The sequence below is a fragment of the Mauremys mutica genome, chromosome 2 (genome assembly GCF_020497125.1).
Source record: "Mauremys mutica isolate MM-2020 ecotype Southern chromosome 2, ASM2049712v1, whole genome shotgun sequence".
Taxonomy (NCBI): domain Eukaryota; kingdom Metazoa; phylum Chordata; order Testudines; family Geoemydidae; genus Mauremys; species Mauremys mutica.
The window spans coordinates 238,747,852-238,767,880 of record NC_059073.1 but is presented as its reverse complement, the minus strand read 5'-3'; the positions used below and the strand labels follow the sequence as shown (position 1 = coordinate 238,767,880).

The following is a 20,029-nucleotide window of genomic DNA, read 5'->3' as shown; positions in this document are numbered from 1 at the left end:
TCCCTCATACAATATTTCTAATGCACAAGCCAAAAGCAGTTTTTCCTTATTATACGCGTAAAAGGACATCTCATTCAATGCTAAGATTTGTACTGCACCCTATCTTCTGCAGCTAATGCCCAGAATCATAACTACTTTGATGGCCTAGCTTGCTGTTAATTGTTTTATATTATCTACTGATTAAACAAAAGAGCATGAGGAAATGTGACTTACCAGAGTTTGGGCTAATGGAGCTATTTCTCCAGGTCAGTGGCAGGACATTCACCTCAAAAAAACTAGATTGGCTAGTTCAACCTCCAGCAGGGACTCTTCCCCATAATGAATTAATTGTGTGTGTGAACTATGATCCAGAGGGCAGGTGGGTGACCTCTGCACACTGATTAGTAGCCTCTCTGTGGCACAAAGAAAACAAAATAGTTACATTGATGGCTAACATGTGGTTTTGCCTCATAGCCCTCTGTATGGGATTGTAAAGAAATTCAGATTATGTATTGCAAGATATAAAAAAGTTCAGTTCAGACCACAGGCTAGTCAGTACAGTGGGATTAAAACAGTGTATTTTCACCTTGGGAAGCATAACTTCAAATAGGGGTATAGTAAGGGTGTTAATGCTATATTAGATGGGAAATCATATGGAATTGGATACTACAGCTACTTGAATACTTTACCATTAATGCTAACACCACAAAATACAAAAGGGAATAATGATGCTTCTTTGGGCTTATTTACGATGTTTGGTACTCTGAATATTCTAGCTCCTAAACACTTGTTCATATCATTAAACCACCACAGACACAGGTTACAATCAGGTAGTCTCCTTAGTGGATGCGGAACTTGCAAAGCCAATTTGCGGCAGCTTCATCAGTGAAGAGCAGACCCCTCTGACCACAATCAAATCTGGTCAGTCTGGTGTGATGGGCAGTCTCTGTTCAGGAGCGGTTTGGGAAGACTGCAGCTCTAGGACCATTAGGACTATATTCCGTGCATTAATAGAACACTACATTGCAAAATCATCTTCCCTTGCTATGCCATGCAACAGTGGTATTAGTTTTTTACTATCATTAGCACTGAAATGAGCCTAAAAAGCTTTTTTAAAAGCTGAGCTCTATGTGCTGGAGCCACTCACTCAGCTCTTTGGCAGAACACTTGGAAGCTGAAACCACTGGCTTCCATTTCTGGCTCCAGTCAGAGACTTCTTTACCTCACTGGTTACTTGATTGTTAATATTGTGGTCCTGTGGGTGCAAACATTTTTCCATAGATCTCAACATCAGTACATTTTGATTTTATTTGATAGTTTATTAGTAACCAAACAGCTGAATATTTCTTCTGTAGTTGAACATTAGCTGCCAGCTCTCAAATGGTATTTATCTAATCAATTTTTTGTCAGACACACAAAGTACAGAGGTTTCTAATAATAGGTTGTGTTCTAAAATCATGCAAAATGCCATTTGTTTTGCCGTAACCCTGCATGACTCACTCTGCTGTTGTTTCCTAATAGTTATTGTGACATTTGCAGTAAGTGTTGTATTAGCATCTGAGTGGGCGTATGGCCGTGGTATTCATGGCGGCAAATTAACACTTCTTGCTGGGGAAAAACAGGTTGTGATGACAGAAGAATCATTTACCAGTAAAAATCTGAGTCAGTACTGTAAATGATCACACTTTAGTGACTAGAGCAATATCAGTAATGAAATTTTGATTCTTTTAAAACATTTCTGCCTTAATCATTTAAATATCAGTCTCTTAAGTGTCTTAACCCACAGTAGGCAGTGTGGTAACCATTTATTTAAATTTTCTGAAAGCACAGAAGAGCACTGTGAGTAAGAAACCTTGCAGATAATCCCTTGCTATCAATTTCTCCAATAGTGATTTCAGTAACCAGTCTGTTAAAAGACTTTCTGTCATTATATGAGCCTTAAAAGTTAAACTTATAATTGCGTCTTATTAATAAAAGTTGTTTTTATTAGACCCAGGTTTTGCCTCTGATGGTTCAGGGTTCACTGTGGTCACAATTTGTCTGTTGGAGCAAACCATATACTGTACTTTCAAATGACATGCTGTGCATGGCTAAATCCTGCCTGCCTTCCTCATGCCAGGATTTCCTATGACTTCATTGGGACAGCTTGCCTCAATAAGGCCCAAGTCAAATGTAAGTGCTAACTCTAAGCACAGAGAGGGCCTGATCCAAAACCCAATGAAGTCCCATTCATCTCAATGGGCGTTGATTCAGGCCCATATAGAATCCACTTATATTTGGTGTACAGAACTTTTGGAGACTGGTATATTGAAGATAATAGTAGAAACTAAACTGCCTTATTATATGGAGGACATAAATAAATGCATATGGTACAAATGTCTCTTAAACCCATCTTTCATAATATTCGTTTATGAACCTCAGCTTTGAGGAGCACACTTAGTAGGTCTTCAAAACTTTTAAGTCTCTAGCCAGCATGATAAAATTGAAATTCAATCCAAACATGAAAAGGGAATCTACTTAATTTTTAAAACTAATGAAAATAATAGAAGTAGTTCTTACTTCTGAGTTCCGCTTATTCTGACTGTTCAAAGCAATGGTATCTTCAGACACTGTGTCTGCAACTTGGAAGATTTAAAGCCAAAAGAAAATATTCCCTTTTCCTCCACTGAGTGTGAGTGTGAGTGAGAGAGAGACAGAGGGAGAGCGGGAAAGAGAAGTTGATGTTAGACAGTAAAACCAAACACTGCTACATCTAATTACTATACTTACATTTTAAGAATTAAGTGAACCTGACTGATAGATTGTTTCTTTTAAAACACTAGCAAGCTGGGAATTCTGCCTCAAGAAATGAATGCTGTGGGGGAAAGGACTATGCCCCATTAGCTTAGGCTATGTCTACACTGGCAATTGAATGACAAAACTTTTGTCTTTCAGAGGTGTTAAAAGCCTCCACCCCCCACCCCAAAAGACAATAGTTTTGCTGCAACATGTGCCAGCATGAACAGCACAAACACCGCTCATTCAGCGTGGATGTTTTTTGTCAGCAGGAGAGCCAACAAACAGCAGCTACACTGCACAACTTTTAGCGGTACGGCTGTGGCGACACAGCCATGTTGCTAAAAGCTGTGCAGTGTAGACAAAGCCTTAGTAAATTGTCACTAGTGTAACACTTTAAGTTGCCCAAAGACACACACAGGCCCTGATTCCACAGTAGCCTCCATGCAAGTGGCCCCCTGAGTCAGCATAAAGCTCGTTTCAGGATAGGGGTCTTAATATGGGCTTAATCAGAGGGTTATTGTAAAACAAATACCAGTTGATTATTAAAAGACAATGACTATGTTGTAGAGGCATATTCATGCTGTTAAATTTCAGTGCCAATGTTATTAATAATCAATTGGTTTTTTTAACACAGCTGTCTTATTACATATGCTTAATGGAACAGATTAGGAGAGATTCAGTTTTTAACAATTTTAAAAGGCATTACCTTTTAGTTGCTTGACTTATTCCTTACATTTGCTCATTTGACTCTTGTTCCTCAATGCACACCTTGGAATTTAACAGTGGCGTATCATAAAACCAAAAAGGAAACATGTATATTTTTTAAATGCAGCACCACATAGATGCTGCAACCAGTACAAGTCTGATGATGTCCTAAAAAGAGGATTACATGTTTACAGCATCTCTTTTGGTAAGACATTTATAGCATTTCACACTAGACTTTTGTATTTTGCACATACTTCATTTTAACCATGTACATATTTGGATGTTATCAAGCAAGTGCAATTTAATGGGAAATGAATGTAATATACAAATGAAGCAGTTTCTTTACACTTGCATTCCATATAGTCCATATCTCTCCTCTCTTTCATATATTATCTTCTAGCATTCCCAAGATACCAAGAGAAAATTACACATAGAGACTTCTACTGTTATTGTCTCAGTGATAGGTCTTATTTCCAAACAAACTATATGAGGAAGGTTATGTTTTGGAATAACATCCTGTGTTTTTGTGCAGCACCAGTTTTCAGTGACAGTCTGAAGTTGCATTGTATTAGCACAAGGTATTTTCCAAAGTTAATTGATATCCCAGGTTTGTCCAGGGGAAAATCTACTGCTCCCCACAACATGCTTGACAAGTTATTATATTTACTTTAGTCAAAGCCCGAGTGTGCAGTATCCCTCTTGGAGGTGGTCTATTATTGGAGCCCCATATGCTTTTTGTTTGGGAAGAAAGCAGTCACTGTGTCATACTGTTACACAGGGTATTCTTTTTCAGGGATGTTGTTCCCTTGGGGACCATATCATGCCAGAGTTCCTAAGCCTAATAAGACCTTTGTAGCTCTTATTGTGTAAAAGTTCTGGGAGGGAAGCAAGAGTTAAACAGAAAATGTAATTCAAGCAACTATACTAGACCACATGTTGAAAAACATGACCGTTAAAGCAGAATGCGGAGGCTTCAAAAAGATTCCTCTTGCAGTAAGCATGTGATAATGTAACCTTTTTTTTGCTTCTTCCCACCAAATCTAAAATGGGTGCTTATGGGGGATCTTTTCAGAATACCTGTTTCTCTGTGCAGGGTGGTTTAAAAAATCATATCAGAAATTATATGTCCTCTTCATAAATTGTTATATCATATGGTTTCAAAACAAGTATGGGGACTATCCAGCAAGGTGTTGAAACTTGAGGGAGTTAAGGAGGCTAAGCACTTCACAGGGCAGCTCAGCACCCAACAGGAATGGGGGCTATGTTTTTAACATTATTTTTTTTAAAAGGGCATTTGCTTCCTAAATCACTTTTTACTCAAACTATCTCCATCCATATTAAACACTGTAGCCTAATGGTAATTTAGTGGCAAGGGGATAAGATACACAGAATGAATAATGTTGAATTATGGTGGGTGAAGTTTTGCAGCAAAGCATATGAATTATACTCCTTTAGAACTTTTTCTTCCATTTTAGTGAAAATCTCATATAGGTTATCTGCTGTAGTTCTAGCAAGGAGGATATCCCTCAGCATAGCTAAATGATATCCAGTACAGCTATATATGTATCCTTATATACATTAAGAGACGAATCATCAATGTTCCATAAGACATATCGTGCAATCCTTCCTGAATATTTACTCAAGCAAAACTCCCATTGACCCTATAGCAATGAATGTGTGGTTGGTGTGAGAAGAGGTAATGGAGCAGGGAATCCTTGACATTTTGGTTTGGCATAGGAATTTAACTGATTAACCAAGGCGGCATGGTAGGCAGGTGAATATATGTCTCCATTTCAGGAAAAGAATCTCAGAGCTATGCTGGAGAAATATTAGTAGGCCCCAGTACTCAGGATACTCAGTATATCAGGAAATGAAGTACTTTTCCCCAATATTTGGCATCTTAGGCACACTAACAAAGATAAATAACTAACTGGCTTTTGTTTCTGAAGGGTAATAGAAATAAGTGTTACAGATCTGGAGGTGATTTTTTTTCTTGTTTCAGCACTTGGTTTCACAACAACATATTGTGATTCATGAAGAATCGATGAACCTGTTGAGTTTGTATACATCTCCTTCTTTGCCCAACATTACCTTGGGACTTCCAGCGGTACAATCCCAGCTCAGTGTAAGTTGTCACTTTAAAAGGGTGTCCTTTTTTTATCATGGTTTTTATTTTAAGACCAACCTCCCTTATCCCTGCTTTCACCACCTCCTTCTCTTCAACTTTTCACTCTTCGGTCTACTTTCTCTCACAATACAAGCATACTCTAGATTTTCCCCTCAGAAAGCCATCTCCATCTCTGTGTCTGTTTTGTCTTTTTGGAGTGTAAGCAATTCAGGGCAAGACCCATGACTTCATTTGTGTTATACAGGACTTTATACACTGTGGGCACTACTTGAAACAATAAATAATCACACAGAATAATAATGAATAAACAAATGTGAACATAAAGCTCATACAGAGATGTACCAAACACAATTTCTGAATTATAGGTACGAATGCTTGAAGCCACAGAAGTGGTGAGAGGTACCTGGGTGGGTCATATAATTTGACCTTTTGGACTACTTTTGTACCAGTGACTAATATCATCAATAAAATTTCTTCCAGAAATACCCTTCCAAAGCCAATGGTCTTTAAGATGACATTCTAATACTGACTCAGGCTGAGTTGGAGATAATATATTTGGAGAAGTGCCTTGTATTTAAATTTCTTTGTATTTAAATGTTAAAATAAGTGCATGACTATGTAGATACAGTTGAAATTAAATTAATGAATGACATTTCATGTTTACTCATAAAGAGAACATCAGGTTGAGAAAAAGTCACAAAATTCTAGGGGTGAAATCCTGGCCACGTTCAAGTAAATTAAAGTTTTGCCATTGAGTTCAGTGGGGCCCAAATTTTACCCTAGGACTTCTTAGTTCAGTTTGACTGCAAATAAGGATTTACAATAGGTTTTATGATGACTCTGTACAATAAGATGGAATATTATAAAGAAATCTCTGCAATTTAAGATTTAATTTATGACACAGTGGTATGACTTATGAATTTGGTAGAATTTACATAAATTCTAGATGTATAAATGAGTATGTGTCACTTTATAATATGCAAGCTTCATTTTAAATATGCACTTTATTATAGTTTTTCAGTAAGGTAGTACTTAATTTGAATGTTGAATCTAGTTCTAGTTTTATGTCATACCTGTTTTTTGTTTCAGTACAATATAATGTCCTTATCTCTGATATATTGTTATCTAGTTAATTTCTGAGGGAAAATATGGTACTATTTTCTAACATCAGATACCTGGAGAAGTTTGCAAAAGAAAATTTTGCAACTCTAAATAAATTCTCTAGGAATCTTGCATCAGACACTTGTAAGCAAATGATTCTAGTTAAGATACTGATCATAAGTAACAGTGAGTAACATTCCAAAATACACTACTTATAAATAATGTTTCCTTTCTGCAAAAATGTCTTGTCTAATTGAGAACAAGTAGTAAGTAATATCAAAGTAATTTATTACATGAAATTAAAAGCTTTTTTAAAACACACACAGACACACAAACATCATATAAGCTTGTATTGAGGTCAGTTAGCACTAAATGCTACTTTTGGAAATTGAACAAACAGGGTATTTGATTTTTACAAGGTAATGTTTATGCAATTGCTAGAATAAGATAGTGTAATTTAAATTGAATATAGCCCACCGTGGTATTTTTTGAGGAGAGAATGGCAGTGGCAGAGTGTGAAGTAAAAAGTATGTATGCAAAACTTAATGAAAAAAGTTAGGGTTTGCCTGACTAGAACATCTGGAATTCAGATAATCGGGGAATAGACTTTTTTTACTATTACAAACTGAATGGCAACCATGTACAACCTGGGAAGACTCAATTAGATATTTATTATTGCTATTTATTACTTTTTATCAGCCCTTTTTAAAAATCTAGTTTATATTTTTCAGTGAAAATGTAGGCATCCATTAGCTGGAACACAGATATGATTGGTCAAGATTTTCTAAAATGGATGCCTAAATTTAGGTCCTATAGTCTGTATTTAGGCAATTGAATCAGGGGGCTTTCAAGTGCTAAATGCCCAGCAGCTCCCATTGACTCCTGTACACCAGATTGTTACTTTACAATCCACCATGCATAAGGAGGCAGTGTATAATTGTGCTTACCCAGGAGTAGGCCAGAGAAGGAATTGCTTCAGGGGGAAGTAACATTCACCAGCTCTATACCAGCTGTAGTTAATGTTCCATCTCACTTTGGCTTGGTATTGCTGATTGATCTATTGTGTGAGACAAGGATGTGTGAAAAGCCAAAGCTCACCTGCTTCCCACTGAATTCAAGGCACCTGTTCCCTTCCTTCCCCCTGTACAGAAAGTGTTGATTTGAGTGAGTTATGCAGGGGACTAGGAAGGGCCACACTTCCCTACACACCATTGTAAGGAAAGGTCACAATCTTGCCCTTCAAGAACAACCTCTTTATTTCAGGTTCCCTGTGCATTGATGCCACTGTGTTAAAATAACTGTCATGGTCTCCATTTTCAGTCAATAGACAAAGAGTAAGGTGGGGATTTTCTTTTAAATTACAGTATAAAAAGCCGAGCTAATTATGTGGAGACCTAAGGGACCAAGTCTTTGGGCAGGTCTACACTGGGGGGGGATCGATCTAAGATACGCAACTTCCGCTACGTGAATAGTGTAGCTGAAGTCAAAGTACCTTAGATCGAATTACTTACCGTCCTCACAGCACGGGATCGACGTCCGCGGCTCCCCATGTTGACTCCGCTACCGCCGTTCGCATTGGTGGAGTTCCAGAGTCGACAGGATCGCGTTCGGGGATCGATATATCGCGTCTAGATGAGACGTGATATATCGATCCCCGAGAAATCGATTGCTACCCGCTGATCCGGCCGGTAGTGAAGACGTACCCTTTGAAAAGCAGCTAACGTTTCTGTTGTGTCTTGACACAGGCTTCATCTTCACTCAAAGAAAAACAGAAGTGTGAGACCCAGACACTGAGGCAGGGAGTGGCTCTTCCTGGACTGTATGGGGGAAACATGCCTCCCTCTTCAGCTCAGCCTCATATTGCTCTAGAGGGAAAACCTAACAGTAGCCATCAGGCTCTCCTGCAACATTTGTTACTGAAGGAGCAAATGAGACAGCAAAAGCTTCTTGTGACTGGTAATTATCAAAGGCTTCACTGGAGTGTCCCTTAGAGGTTTTTTTTTTTAACCTAGAGTTTTACACGAGAGCGACTTCATTTTAAAATGAAATGCAATACATGAATGCTACAGTGCTCAGCCATTGGGGGTTGGTGGGAAGCAGTGTGGTGTTTGATTTTTTTCCCTGCTTCTAGTGAGATCTGCTCCAATCTCTTGCTCCTGCCTCCAAGGGTAAAATGATCACAGAAAACATAGTAGCTTTCTCTTGGCGCTGTCAAACTTCCTGTTGTTGCTGGGCATGTGCTAGGAGTATTAGTTTATTGATATTGCTGCAAAGTTCTTCAGTATGCTGGCTACACTGAAGCTCTCCCTGACTTTTTTATGGTTTCTTAGTTTTACTGATCCTCAGATTTGATGATTGAAATGTCATTTTTTTGCAGGAGGGGTTCCTCTCCATCCACAGTCTCCATTAGCAACAAAGGAGAGAGTCTCACCAGGCATCAGAGTTGCCCACAAGTTGCCTCGTCATAGGCCCCTGAATCGAACCCAGTCAGCTCCTCTGCCTCAGAGCACCTTGGCCCAGCTGGTCATTCAGCAGCAGCACCAGCAGTTCCTGGAGAAGCAGAAACAGTACCAGCAACAGATTCACATGAACAAAGTGAGCTCCCAAACTAAAGCCTTTCCAATACACGCAGAGAATGAAAAACTAACAAGATAGTGTGGATATCTGGTACAGTGCTGTACTTGAGCAGCATGCAAGTCCCTGCTACATGTGCACATTATGCATAGGCATGTCAGGGGTGGGGTGAGTGTTAATGTTAGACTAGACATCCATTTTCTATCGTTCCTAAAGATTGTCCAAAGTTGGTTCTCTGGGCATCGGCATCAGGAAAAATATTATTAAATGAAACAGCAACCAGATTCTCTCTAAGTTTTAAATTACCATTTTAAATCAGTTTCCTGTTGTACTGATAAATGATTCCTCAAAAGGTTATGACTTATTTCATTTCCCATTTCACTGTTGGGAGGCAATTCTGTGTTGCTACCTGTGATTCATATTTTAAGCTTACTTGATTAATGGTGAGCAATACATTGGTAGTTCTTCAAAATCAGCCTCCTTTTCCATCTAGAGGCTTCACTGATCAGCTAAAGCAAAATTTTTATAACCTTCTATCAAGACACTGCTTTCCATATAAAATTGAAAAGTAACAAAAAGTTCATTGCCTGCATGTCAGGATAAAAGATTAAAAGATGTCAGAGGAGAACCAACTATTGCTACTAATATGTTTGGGGCCCAAATCTACCACTGTTTCTTATGTAAAGTAATACCTTATTCTGTAAGAAATCAATAGGACTACTTGGAGATGAATGAACAAAGGGTGTTAGAATCTAGCTATATTCATAGCAGAGACCATATAGTTTTATAAAAGAGATAGCCAGCACTTCATCAAAAGATAAGTTGTAGCCACGAACAATGCCACACTCCAATACTGAGATATGTGAGTAATTAAATGATCTAATCCCAAGAGAACCTTTTTAGTGCACACTCTTCCATCTTACTGATTGTACTATACTCATATTCAAGTTGAAGTTAAATATGTGTTCACCGGCCTGCTTTGAATAATTTTGGCACATATGAATCCATGCATCTTCCCTTTTTCTATCTTGTCAGAGAATTATTTGATGGGTATATATGAGAGCCAGGCATATGGGAGAAAATAAGATGAAAAGCAGGCATGTTGCCCTTGTACATCGGAGAAAGGATCGACCCATCTCACTGGTGAACTTCTCTCATGGGGTGCTGATTCCTTGGAATCTGTTAGGAATTCCCAACAAAATTAGAAACAAACCCAGAGTTTAAGTACATAGTTTGTACAGTGGTTTGGTTATTAAATCTTGTCTTAATTAGGAAAAATGAAGACCAGAAAACTTCAAAGTTCAGAGCTGATCCTTGCATGTTAACCCCTCTCAGCTAGGGTGTTTTGATTACTCAACTAGGACTCCAGTTGGCTTTTCTTTGAGTATGCATTCCATATGTTTAATCAAGATGGCATATGTACATCTTGTAGCCTCCAGGGTTTGAAAATATTTCACCTGCCCTCAATTGTCCAAAGAAAAGAGAACTTTTTATTACCGGGTAAAGGACTGAGTCTTTGTATTGTTTAAGGGTATCCACAGCAAACAATGATCATGTTTTTTTTCACAAAATGAAGAATCAGATCTATATTTGTATGAAAGATAAACCTGTGATTCTATTGTAAGACTGTCTGTAGCTTTTAGGGATAAATAATGTGAGCTTTAAGTGCATCTATGCTAAATATATCTAATGAAACTTGAATCAAACAACATCCGAATGGAATGATACTGAAGTAATAGTTACTAATCTTTTAATTTTACCCATGCATATGTTTTACCCAATAGGAACTGGTCTGTAAAGGCTGTATTTAGTCTGTGGTGAAGTTGTTTTTCTTGGTTAAAATGCAATTTTAAGAAAAGAAACCAAAATTTGGGGGACTAATCATGTCTTGAGACACATAGACTTAATTAGTTAATTACTCATTGGCATTGGAGAATAAATGCTTCTGAAATATTGCTCTTATTTATTGTGGGTAAAGATTTGGCCTTAACTGTGCCATGTTCAGCACCGTCTAACCACTGATTTACATCTATGGTAGAAATTAGCAAGGACTATAGTATTCAGTGGCCAATATCACTTGGAAATTCTTTGTCACACTCATTTTTACTGGCCTTCTGCTCACGAGATTATGGCCATGATTTCTGGGTCATTCTTTTAACAGTACATCTTAGAGAGATTTCTGAAAAATGCTCTTGTTCTAGTTATGTAGCTGTCCTCTGCAAACCTACACAAAGTAAGAGGTGATCTTTATGTAGCTAAAGGAAGAATGTGTATAAATAAATGAAATTTAAAGGACAGCCACCGTGAGGCTATAGAAGAGAGTGATGACTGAACAATTCAGAAGGCGGGTGATCATCCTGAGTACTGTGGTAACTTAAAATGTTATATGAATGAGAGGGAAACATACAATTGTGTTATTAAATGATTGCTTGAGATTGAACAACCCTTCACTTACAACTTACAATAAGCTTTGGATATTTACTTGAACTATGAAATTATTCACCACAGAGTATACTGTGTTCACTCTTAACATTTTGCTAAAAAGAAATAATTCAGAACTGTCTTTTCATCTCCAGGTAGTCAGCTTGTTTTGGATTAAAACGTTTGTAAAGGCATTAATCAAATGTCTAGGATAGGGTTGATAAGCTAAAAGTTTTCCCTACTTGAAGTTAAAGTTCTCTGTTCATGATACCCTACTAATGACTTTAGTTTGTGGGGCTATTTAAAGCAAAATAAAAATGGCTGCAAAGCTGAATTATTTGGTTCTTAAACAATACAGTGCAGCTTCTTTCCATGTCCTAAGCATATATGTGCATCTAATGTTTTTCCACTGATCCTTTTGCATTTCTGTAAGAAGGCAGTAAAGTGAAATGTGCAAAAATCTATCATTCTATTGCCTAAATTTTGTTTATGAAAAGGTGCTTTATTTAATAAATCAGATATTCTGAAGCATTTTCTTAGCAGTTGTAACTGGGAAAGCCAGAAAAGCAATTTTTAAGATGGCAAGATGCTCAAACTTAAAATAACACTCAGTTGTCGTGAGCTCAGGACAAGATACTATCCCTTTCCCCTGCGTCTTGTTACTCTGCCCTTCTGGAAATTACTGGTATTTCATGACATTTATTTTTAAAACTTGAAATCAACGTTTTTTTAAATAACGCAAATGGAAATGCTATATTTGACGTTTCGGCTTGGAATAATTTTTTATGGAATGATATAAACCCCTGAAAGTCATGGAATCTCTTTTTATGGCAATTGGGAAAATCGAGCTATAGCAGTGACAAGGGAAAAACAGCGGCTATACAGCTAAACGCATGATTTGTAAAGCATTATAGTTTGCAAAAGTACAGGCATAAAATATGGTTCCTTTTCTTTGTAAGAGGAATATAGTTTCAGCCACAAGCCAAGGCTGTGATTAGAGTGATAAAAAACAAAACCTAACAAGCCAGAGGTAAAGATTTCCCTGGATCATTTCCATTCTAAAAAGAAACAAATCATTGAGCCAAGAAGTGTGCTTCTATCCTTAGTAACAAAGAGAAGATTCCCCTGTGGACTACTTCTGGTCAATTGTCAGATGGCAGGTTTTTGATGTGGGAAATAGTATACCTCCTCACTGGTGTTTGACATTTATACCTATGGGATCTAGTACACTGACCTTCTCAAAATATTCTAGCTGAAATGCAAATTTTGACATCCCATCCAGAAGTAGGTGGAAAGCCTTGCCCTTGCTTTTGAAAAATCAAATGTGTGGAAACCTGAACTGGGCTTTTCTTTTGGAAGATAGGCTTTGCTGTTGTCAGATTTAATACACTTCTGTCCAAATGACAGCTTGTTTCCTTGTGGAGTCCTTTGATCAGCATTTTAGAACTTCATTTTACCCAATAAAAGGAATAGCGTGTCTAGGAACCCAGTTAAACTTATTGTAGCAGGTCCCAGAAAACTGACACTGCAACAAAAATCTTACTGTTTGGCTCCTTATGTTGTTTGAGTATCTAAAGAACCTTGACCTTACTACTTAAAAGATGTGATTTCTGCATAATTAATATAAACACAAGGCCATTGGCAGATGTCTGAATTTAGGAAAACCTCAGAAATTAAAGCAGTGAGGGGATTAAATGAGCATGCTCTGTTCCTTTAGAAGTGGTTTACATCAGTGCAGACTGTGGGTTAAATCCTGGCCCTAGTGAAGCTGATGGCAAAAACTCCCAATGATTTTGATGTGACAAGGACTTTACCCCATCAGTATAGGAGCACTTCCCCATATTGTTGTTACATAACATATTTGTATTGTACTACGTGTTCAATATTACTTTGTAATGATGAAACTTTGTATTGGAGAGGGAAATTAAATAGTCAAGTTATGGGATAGTTTGCAATATACATTATCATTCCCAATGCTGTTTTCATAACTTAAAGATAAAAGAAGGAGGGCTTGACCTTCAGTTTTCACTCCAGGCTGTTAATCTGTTCATAAAGTCTTTTTCTTGGATGAGAAAACAATGGTTAGGCATGACTGTGAGAAAAGAAAAATACATGGGGAAATGAAATGCGAGTACTTTAGATGATGATAATAACTGAGATAAAGCATATAAAGAGAGGGGAAATAATTTGGAGGTTTCTAGTTCTTGACATGAGTTTGCTGACAAAAGAAACTGAGTTTTTCAATAGGCAGTTTAATGTGGTCAACTGATTCTTGGCAACTAAAGCAATAAATGAATAGCTGTTCAGCAAAATGCTAAAACTGTGTCTGGGCCAGATCTTCTGCTGTTGTAAATTGGCATACCTCCAGTGAGCTCACTCCAGCTCAGGATCTGGCTCTCCATCATATCCTTATGTGTAATCACCAGGTCCAGCAAGGGGTGGAGGAGGGAACCCCACAAACACACTTCCTGTTTTAAAAATTCTAATCACGCTTTTTTGGACACGGCTATAGCAACAATAAATGAATAATGCGTTGCCATAGACAGATTATTTATTGAGAACTAGCACCAATGCTTACTTTGGAAAATAATTTTGAATGAACAGCTGACTCTTTAGTTTCTATTGTACATGCTCAATACAAAATTTCTGTCTTCAAACATACTGGTTATACAAGCATAGCTGCTTACAAGCATAGCTCGCTAAGTGCCTGGATACGTTGATTCAGAAAACGTATATGCTTATGGAAAATTGTTTTTCCCTCCTCTTCCAATGTTTGCTTGATTCATAAATAAGGTGATCAAGTTCTGATGGAAATAAATGTACATGGCTATTGCTGCAGGTTCACGCTCGGCGCCTTGTACCTCGTATGTTTGTAGAGACATTTCATTTAAATAGTATCAGGAAATTATGGATTTTACAACAGCTTATTCATTGTAAAGGATACACGCATGCCATGGAAAGAGCTATAAAAGGCCTATGTTCAATGGCCAGATTATTTATGCACTCTCCCCATTTTCCTGTGCAGCTAAGCAGCCACAATTGTCTTTTAATGTCTTTTCTGGTTGGACTCTTGTAATTATACAATGCTTATGCATATTCCTTACAGCTTAATTTCCTTAAAACAAAAAAATGAAATAATATGGGTTACAGAAGCTTGAGGTCATTCTCTAAGCTGCTGTCTCAATTTGAATAACTCTAAAATGTATGCATGTTGCTTTGGAGAAGGCCAATTTGTACAATTCTAATTTAGAACGTTAACTGAAACATGGCTTTATCATTATTTTAAAGTATAGTCTCAGAGCTCAAATTAAGGACTCCTCTTTCCAAAACTATTACTAAATATTCATGCTAGCAAACATCATATTCATTCTCAGTATCCAAATCTATGTATTTAACTATAGATTCAGAAACAAAATGATCAGACAAGTTGAAGTAGTAATATCAGGAAGTAAAGTGTAAACTGATGTTTTCAACGTATCATTGAATCATAGAAGATTAGGGTTGGAAGATACCTCAGGAGGCCATCTAGTCCAACCCCTTGCTCAAAGCAGGATCAACCCCAACTAAATCATCCCAGCCAGGGCTTTGTCAAGGCGGGCCTTAAAAACCTCTAAGGTTGGAGATTCCACCACCTCCGTAGGTAACCCATTTCAGTGTTTCACCACCCTCTTAGTGAAATAATTTTTCCTAATATCCAACATAGACCTCCCCCACTGCAGTTTGAGACCACTGCTACTACTTCTATCATCTGCCACCACTGAGAACTGCCGAGCTCCATCCTCTTTGGAACCTCCCTTCAGGTAGTTGAAGGCTGCTATCAAATCCCCCCCTCACTCTTCTCTTCTGCAGACTAAATAAGCCCAGTTCCCTCAGCGTCTCCTCGTAAGTCATGTGCCACAGCCCCCTAATCATTATCGTTGCCCTCCGCTGGACTCTCCAATTTGTCCACATCCTTTCTATAGTGGTGGCCCCAAAACTAGATGCAATACTCCAGATGTGGCCTCATCAGTGCCAAATGGAGGGGAATAATCACTTCCTTCAGTCTGCTGGCAACGCTCCTACTAATGCAGCCCAATATGCCATTAGCCTTTTTTTTCCCCATAGACTTTAAGGTCAGAAGGGACCATTATGATCATCTAGTCTGACCTTCTGCACAATGCAGGCCACAGAATCTCACCCACCCACTCCTGTAACAAACTCCTTCTCGGCAACAAGGGCACAGTTTTGACTCATATCCATCTGCTCGTCCACTGATGATCCCCAGGTCCTTTTCTGCAGAACTGCCGCTTAGCCAGATGGTCCCCAGCCTGTAGCAGTGCATGGGATTCTTTCGTCCTAAGTGCAGGACTCTGCACTTGTCCATGTTGAACCTCATCAGATTTCTTTTGGACCAATCCTCCAATTTGTCTAGGTCACTCTGGACCCTATCCTTACCCTCTAGCGTATCTACCTCTCCTCCCAGCTTAGTGTCATCTGCAAACTTGCTGAGGTTGCAATCCATCCCATCATCCAGATCATTAATGATGAAAATATGTGACTAGAAGAGCCTTGCGGTATCAGGTATATTTGTCAATATAATATGATAGTGCCAAGCTATCTTTTAAACCACATTAATAAAATGAAAGTTCAAGGAGGGAGGGAGAAGTAGCTGTAGACTAGTTGACTGAACGTGGCTAGGACTCAAGAAAACTCAAGGTTCCATCTTCTAATCTGCCATGTGGTCTTGGGAAAGTTATTGCCTTATTTTTATTTCTCCAGAAATAGGGAAAACAATGTATACCCACCTGGTAAAGCACTTTGAGATCTATGAAACAAGGCACAAATGTATTACTTCCAAAGGCCTTGATCCCAGTGAAGTCTTTAGCAAATATCCAATTCACTTCAGTAATTCAGGATCAGGCCCTAACACAGCAATATTGCAGATTTAAATGCATGCTACCACTAAATGTAGTCTAAGAATAAAATACTCCTCCTATAGGTGCTTGCATCGCTCTACTCATCCAAAAATGCATTTGAGCACATTCCATAATGGGGTTGCATCAGTAGCCCTCGTCAGCTTTCAGGAACAGTGCCATACAGTAGCATGAATGCGAACAAGCCCACATAAAAGTGAGAAAGCACAGAAGAAAGGAGAGCAATAAGGAAATGAAATATGTTCCCTAACTGTGCTGTGGACTAGCTCTCAGTCTCTCTTGGATTCTCCTCCCGAGTAACCCACCTGATGTCAAACAACTGGCATATGGAATGTTTTACAGATGGATCAGCATCAGTGACTCACGCTAGCTGTATATGATTATCTGTCACACAGATGTTTTAGCTTGTGTTTGCTTGCTAGTCAGCCAGCAGCCAGACTCTTTTTAATTTTATTTTGCTGCGGGATCACCAACAGATGTTCAACAAAAAGACAGAGAATAGTCTACTATTGTGAATACATGTAGTTAGCTCCACTGCCTTCTTGGGCAGCATTAGCCCCTGAGAAATAACTGGAAGAGATTTACTGGTATGATCTGAGAAATTTTTCAGATTCTTCTCTATAAGGAGTCAGTTGGCGTTAGTTGCGCTAGCAGGGATTCCTCTGCTTATAACGATGCCACCTGCAGCACTGAAGATGCATTTGAAGTGATTGATGAATACTAGAACATAACAGAGAGAATTTCTAAGTGGGCTGCTGCGGCCTTCAGTACCAGTACCCGAAAGGGTTCTCTCTCATGCCTGAAGACTTGCATCATGGACATATTTTTCTTTAATAGATGTACTATTAGATGTAAACACTGATCCTGCAAATGCAGCTGCACAAGCGGGTGCATGCACCTGCTTGTAGGGTCAGCACCTTCAATTGCCTGGGTAATCTTGCCCTACTGTGGGAGAATGAATAGAACCCAAGTTATCCCTATAACACACACAATTTGTTCAGGATCAACAATGGTAAAGTAACTTTTTTAAATTATTATTATTTTTTTGCTGCTGCAGGCCCTAGTTAGTGCTAATGATTAGTGCCTAATCAGGTGTAGCTCTTTGTTTCAATTACATCTCCTCAGTGCTTCCTAATGTTTATGAGAAACAATCTGACTGATGTGTTGTAGATGATCTAGGAATAGGATAGAAGATGGTTTTATGGCCTCCAGCACTTTGCTCATAAATCCTATGTCTACATGGGTGAAAGTAGGTGTTAATTCTGCCCTTGCCTCAATCAGTGACCATCATAAATCCTTCTCTTTCACACCAACCCATGATTCTGGAGGTGGACAACAGCCTAAAAGGGATGTTTTGCATTTATAAAAAACAGTACTCCCAAATTTTAGGCACCTGCACATTATTTCTTAAGTTTTTAAACATTATACAAAATGCTATTGGATAAATATCTCAAACTACCATAAATCTCCTCTTCCCAATCCAGTCATATTGCATTAAGCCTTCCCTATGAGGAAAAAACCAAAAACCTTTGGAAAATAAATATCATTCTGGGCTCTGCTGCACCAAAAGGAGAATAAGTTCCAGAGTAGAGGGACTCTTCACTGAAAATTTTCTGCCAACCTCTATTCAAGCCAGTGCAGATCTGAAAATATTCTACATTTGTCCCCAAAGACATGACTCTGCTACCACAGAAGAATTCTCTATCCATAAATCTTGGGCTTGATCCTGTAAACTCTTATTCACTTCACATCAATATGCTCACATGAATAATGACTATTCCTGTGATTAGGCACTTGCAGGTTCAGGCCCAGTTGCACCTTTTCCAGCAAGTTAGAGGTGCAGTTACTGGACCACTTTCCACAAGGAAGTGCAAAACACACCTTCCTGCATCAGCAAGTCCTCTTACACTGCAGCAGACATTTAAGCAAGCAGATGGCTGGCAGTGTTTTCACTGATACCTGTGCTCTGTGATTGCTGCGGAGAGGATTTACTATAATTTCAACAGGGAGTTCCATGTGAGCTGCACAAATAGGAAGGCCCGGATCCACAAAGACACTTAGGCATTGTGATGGTGAGCATTGCGAGGGCTAGCTTTCCAGAACCTAGAAAACTGCAGCAACAACAAAGCAATCCACAAAGCTTGAGTTAAGTGCTTAGGCTCCCTATACAATGAATGGGGAGAGAAAGGTGCCTAAGAATGCTCTCCACAAAAGCCAGCATGCTAGGCAAGGAGCCACCTAAGCTAGCCAGTGGGACCCTCTCATAGAGATAGATACCTAAGTCTGAGCTGCTGGGAGGCACCTATCTCTGCTTGTGATCCACAGCCAGGAACCCTCCCCCCATTTTGGAGCCAGGTGGCTTAGACGACCAAGTTATTTCTTGTCAGAAAGAGTTAGTGGCCAGCTTCACTCCACACAAAATGGCTGGAGGAGGTGATGGGGCTGGTGGTTCCGGTGTCCACCTTAAAAATTTTAGCCCAGTGGTTAGAACACTCACCTGGGATGTGGGAGACCCAGGTTCAATTTTCATCCTCTACAAGAGGGAGAGAAAGGGTTTGAAGAGGAGTCTCCCTGTTCAGGTGAGTGCCCTAACCACTAAACTATGAGAGAGTCTGATGGTGGGGCCCCTTCAGTCTCTCCTGTTGAAGCTGTTCCACTGTGGATAATTAATTAGCGTGATTGAGCCAGAGAGAGACTCTGTAGCCTGGAAATGGGGAGACCAGAGGTCAAGTCCCCCTGCTCCAATGACCCCTTATTTATACACAGCGGAACAGCTTCAATAGGAGCAGGGGCGTCTCTAGGTATTTTGCTGCCCCAAGCACGGCAGGCAGGCTGCCTTTGGCGGCACGCCTGCGGGAGGTCCCCAGTCCCGCGGACGCCTGCTGGAGGTCCGCCGAAGCCGCGGGACCGGGGACCTCCTGCAAGCAAGCCGCCGAAGGCAACCTGCCTGCTGCCCTCGCGGCGACCGGCAGAGCGCCCCCCCATGGCTTGCCGCCCCAGGCATGCACTTGGCATGCTGGTGCCTGGAGCCACCCCTGAATAGGAGAGACTGAGGGAGACCCCACATCAGAATATTCCATAGCTTAGTGGTTGGAGTATTCACATGAGAGGTGGGAGATCCCTATTCAAATTATTTTCCCCAGCAGGCAGAGGGAGGAACTAAACCTGGGGTGCCCACATCCCAGGTGAGTGCTCTTAACCACTGGATTGAAAGTTACTGAATGGGAATCCCCCACTTCCTATCCACCAGTTTTCAATGGGACCTTTTCCAGTAGGCAGTCTCTGAGCAGATGCTTAGGCAGGAGATAGGCAGATGCTTAGAGTGGGGTAGCAGTGTGCATACTCAGAGGCAGAAACAGAGACACCAAGGGAACTCTTACAGTGAACATTTAGGGTTAAACAGCCTTTTGAGGATCACAAGGGTTCCTCA

The 20,029-nt window shown here is 39.5% G+C and overlaps 1 protein-coding gene across 1 annotated transcript in view; it reads left to right on the top strand.

The window, feature by feature from the left end:
- The window catches only part of HDAC9 (histone deacetylase 9), a 659,352-nt gene that overhangs the window by 414,073 nt on the left and 225,250 nt on the right, over positions 1 to 20,029 (top strand). Inside the window, exons 12-14 of the mRNA XM_045006744.1 lie at positions 5,465 to 5,587; positions 8,437 to 8,647; positions 9,069 to 9,286. Of these exons, the coding sequence (XP_044862679.1) occupies positions 5,465 to 5,587; positions 8,437 to 8,647; positions 9,069 to 9,286 (552 nt within the window). The remainder of the gene's footprint in view (positions 1 to 5,464; positions 5,588 to 8,436; positions 8,648 to 9,068; positions 9,287 to 20,029) is intronic.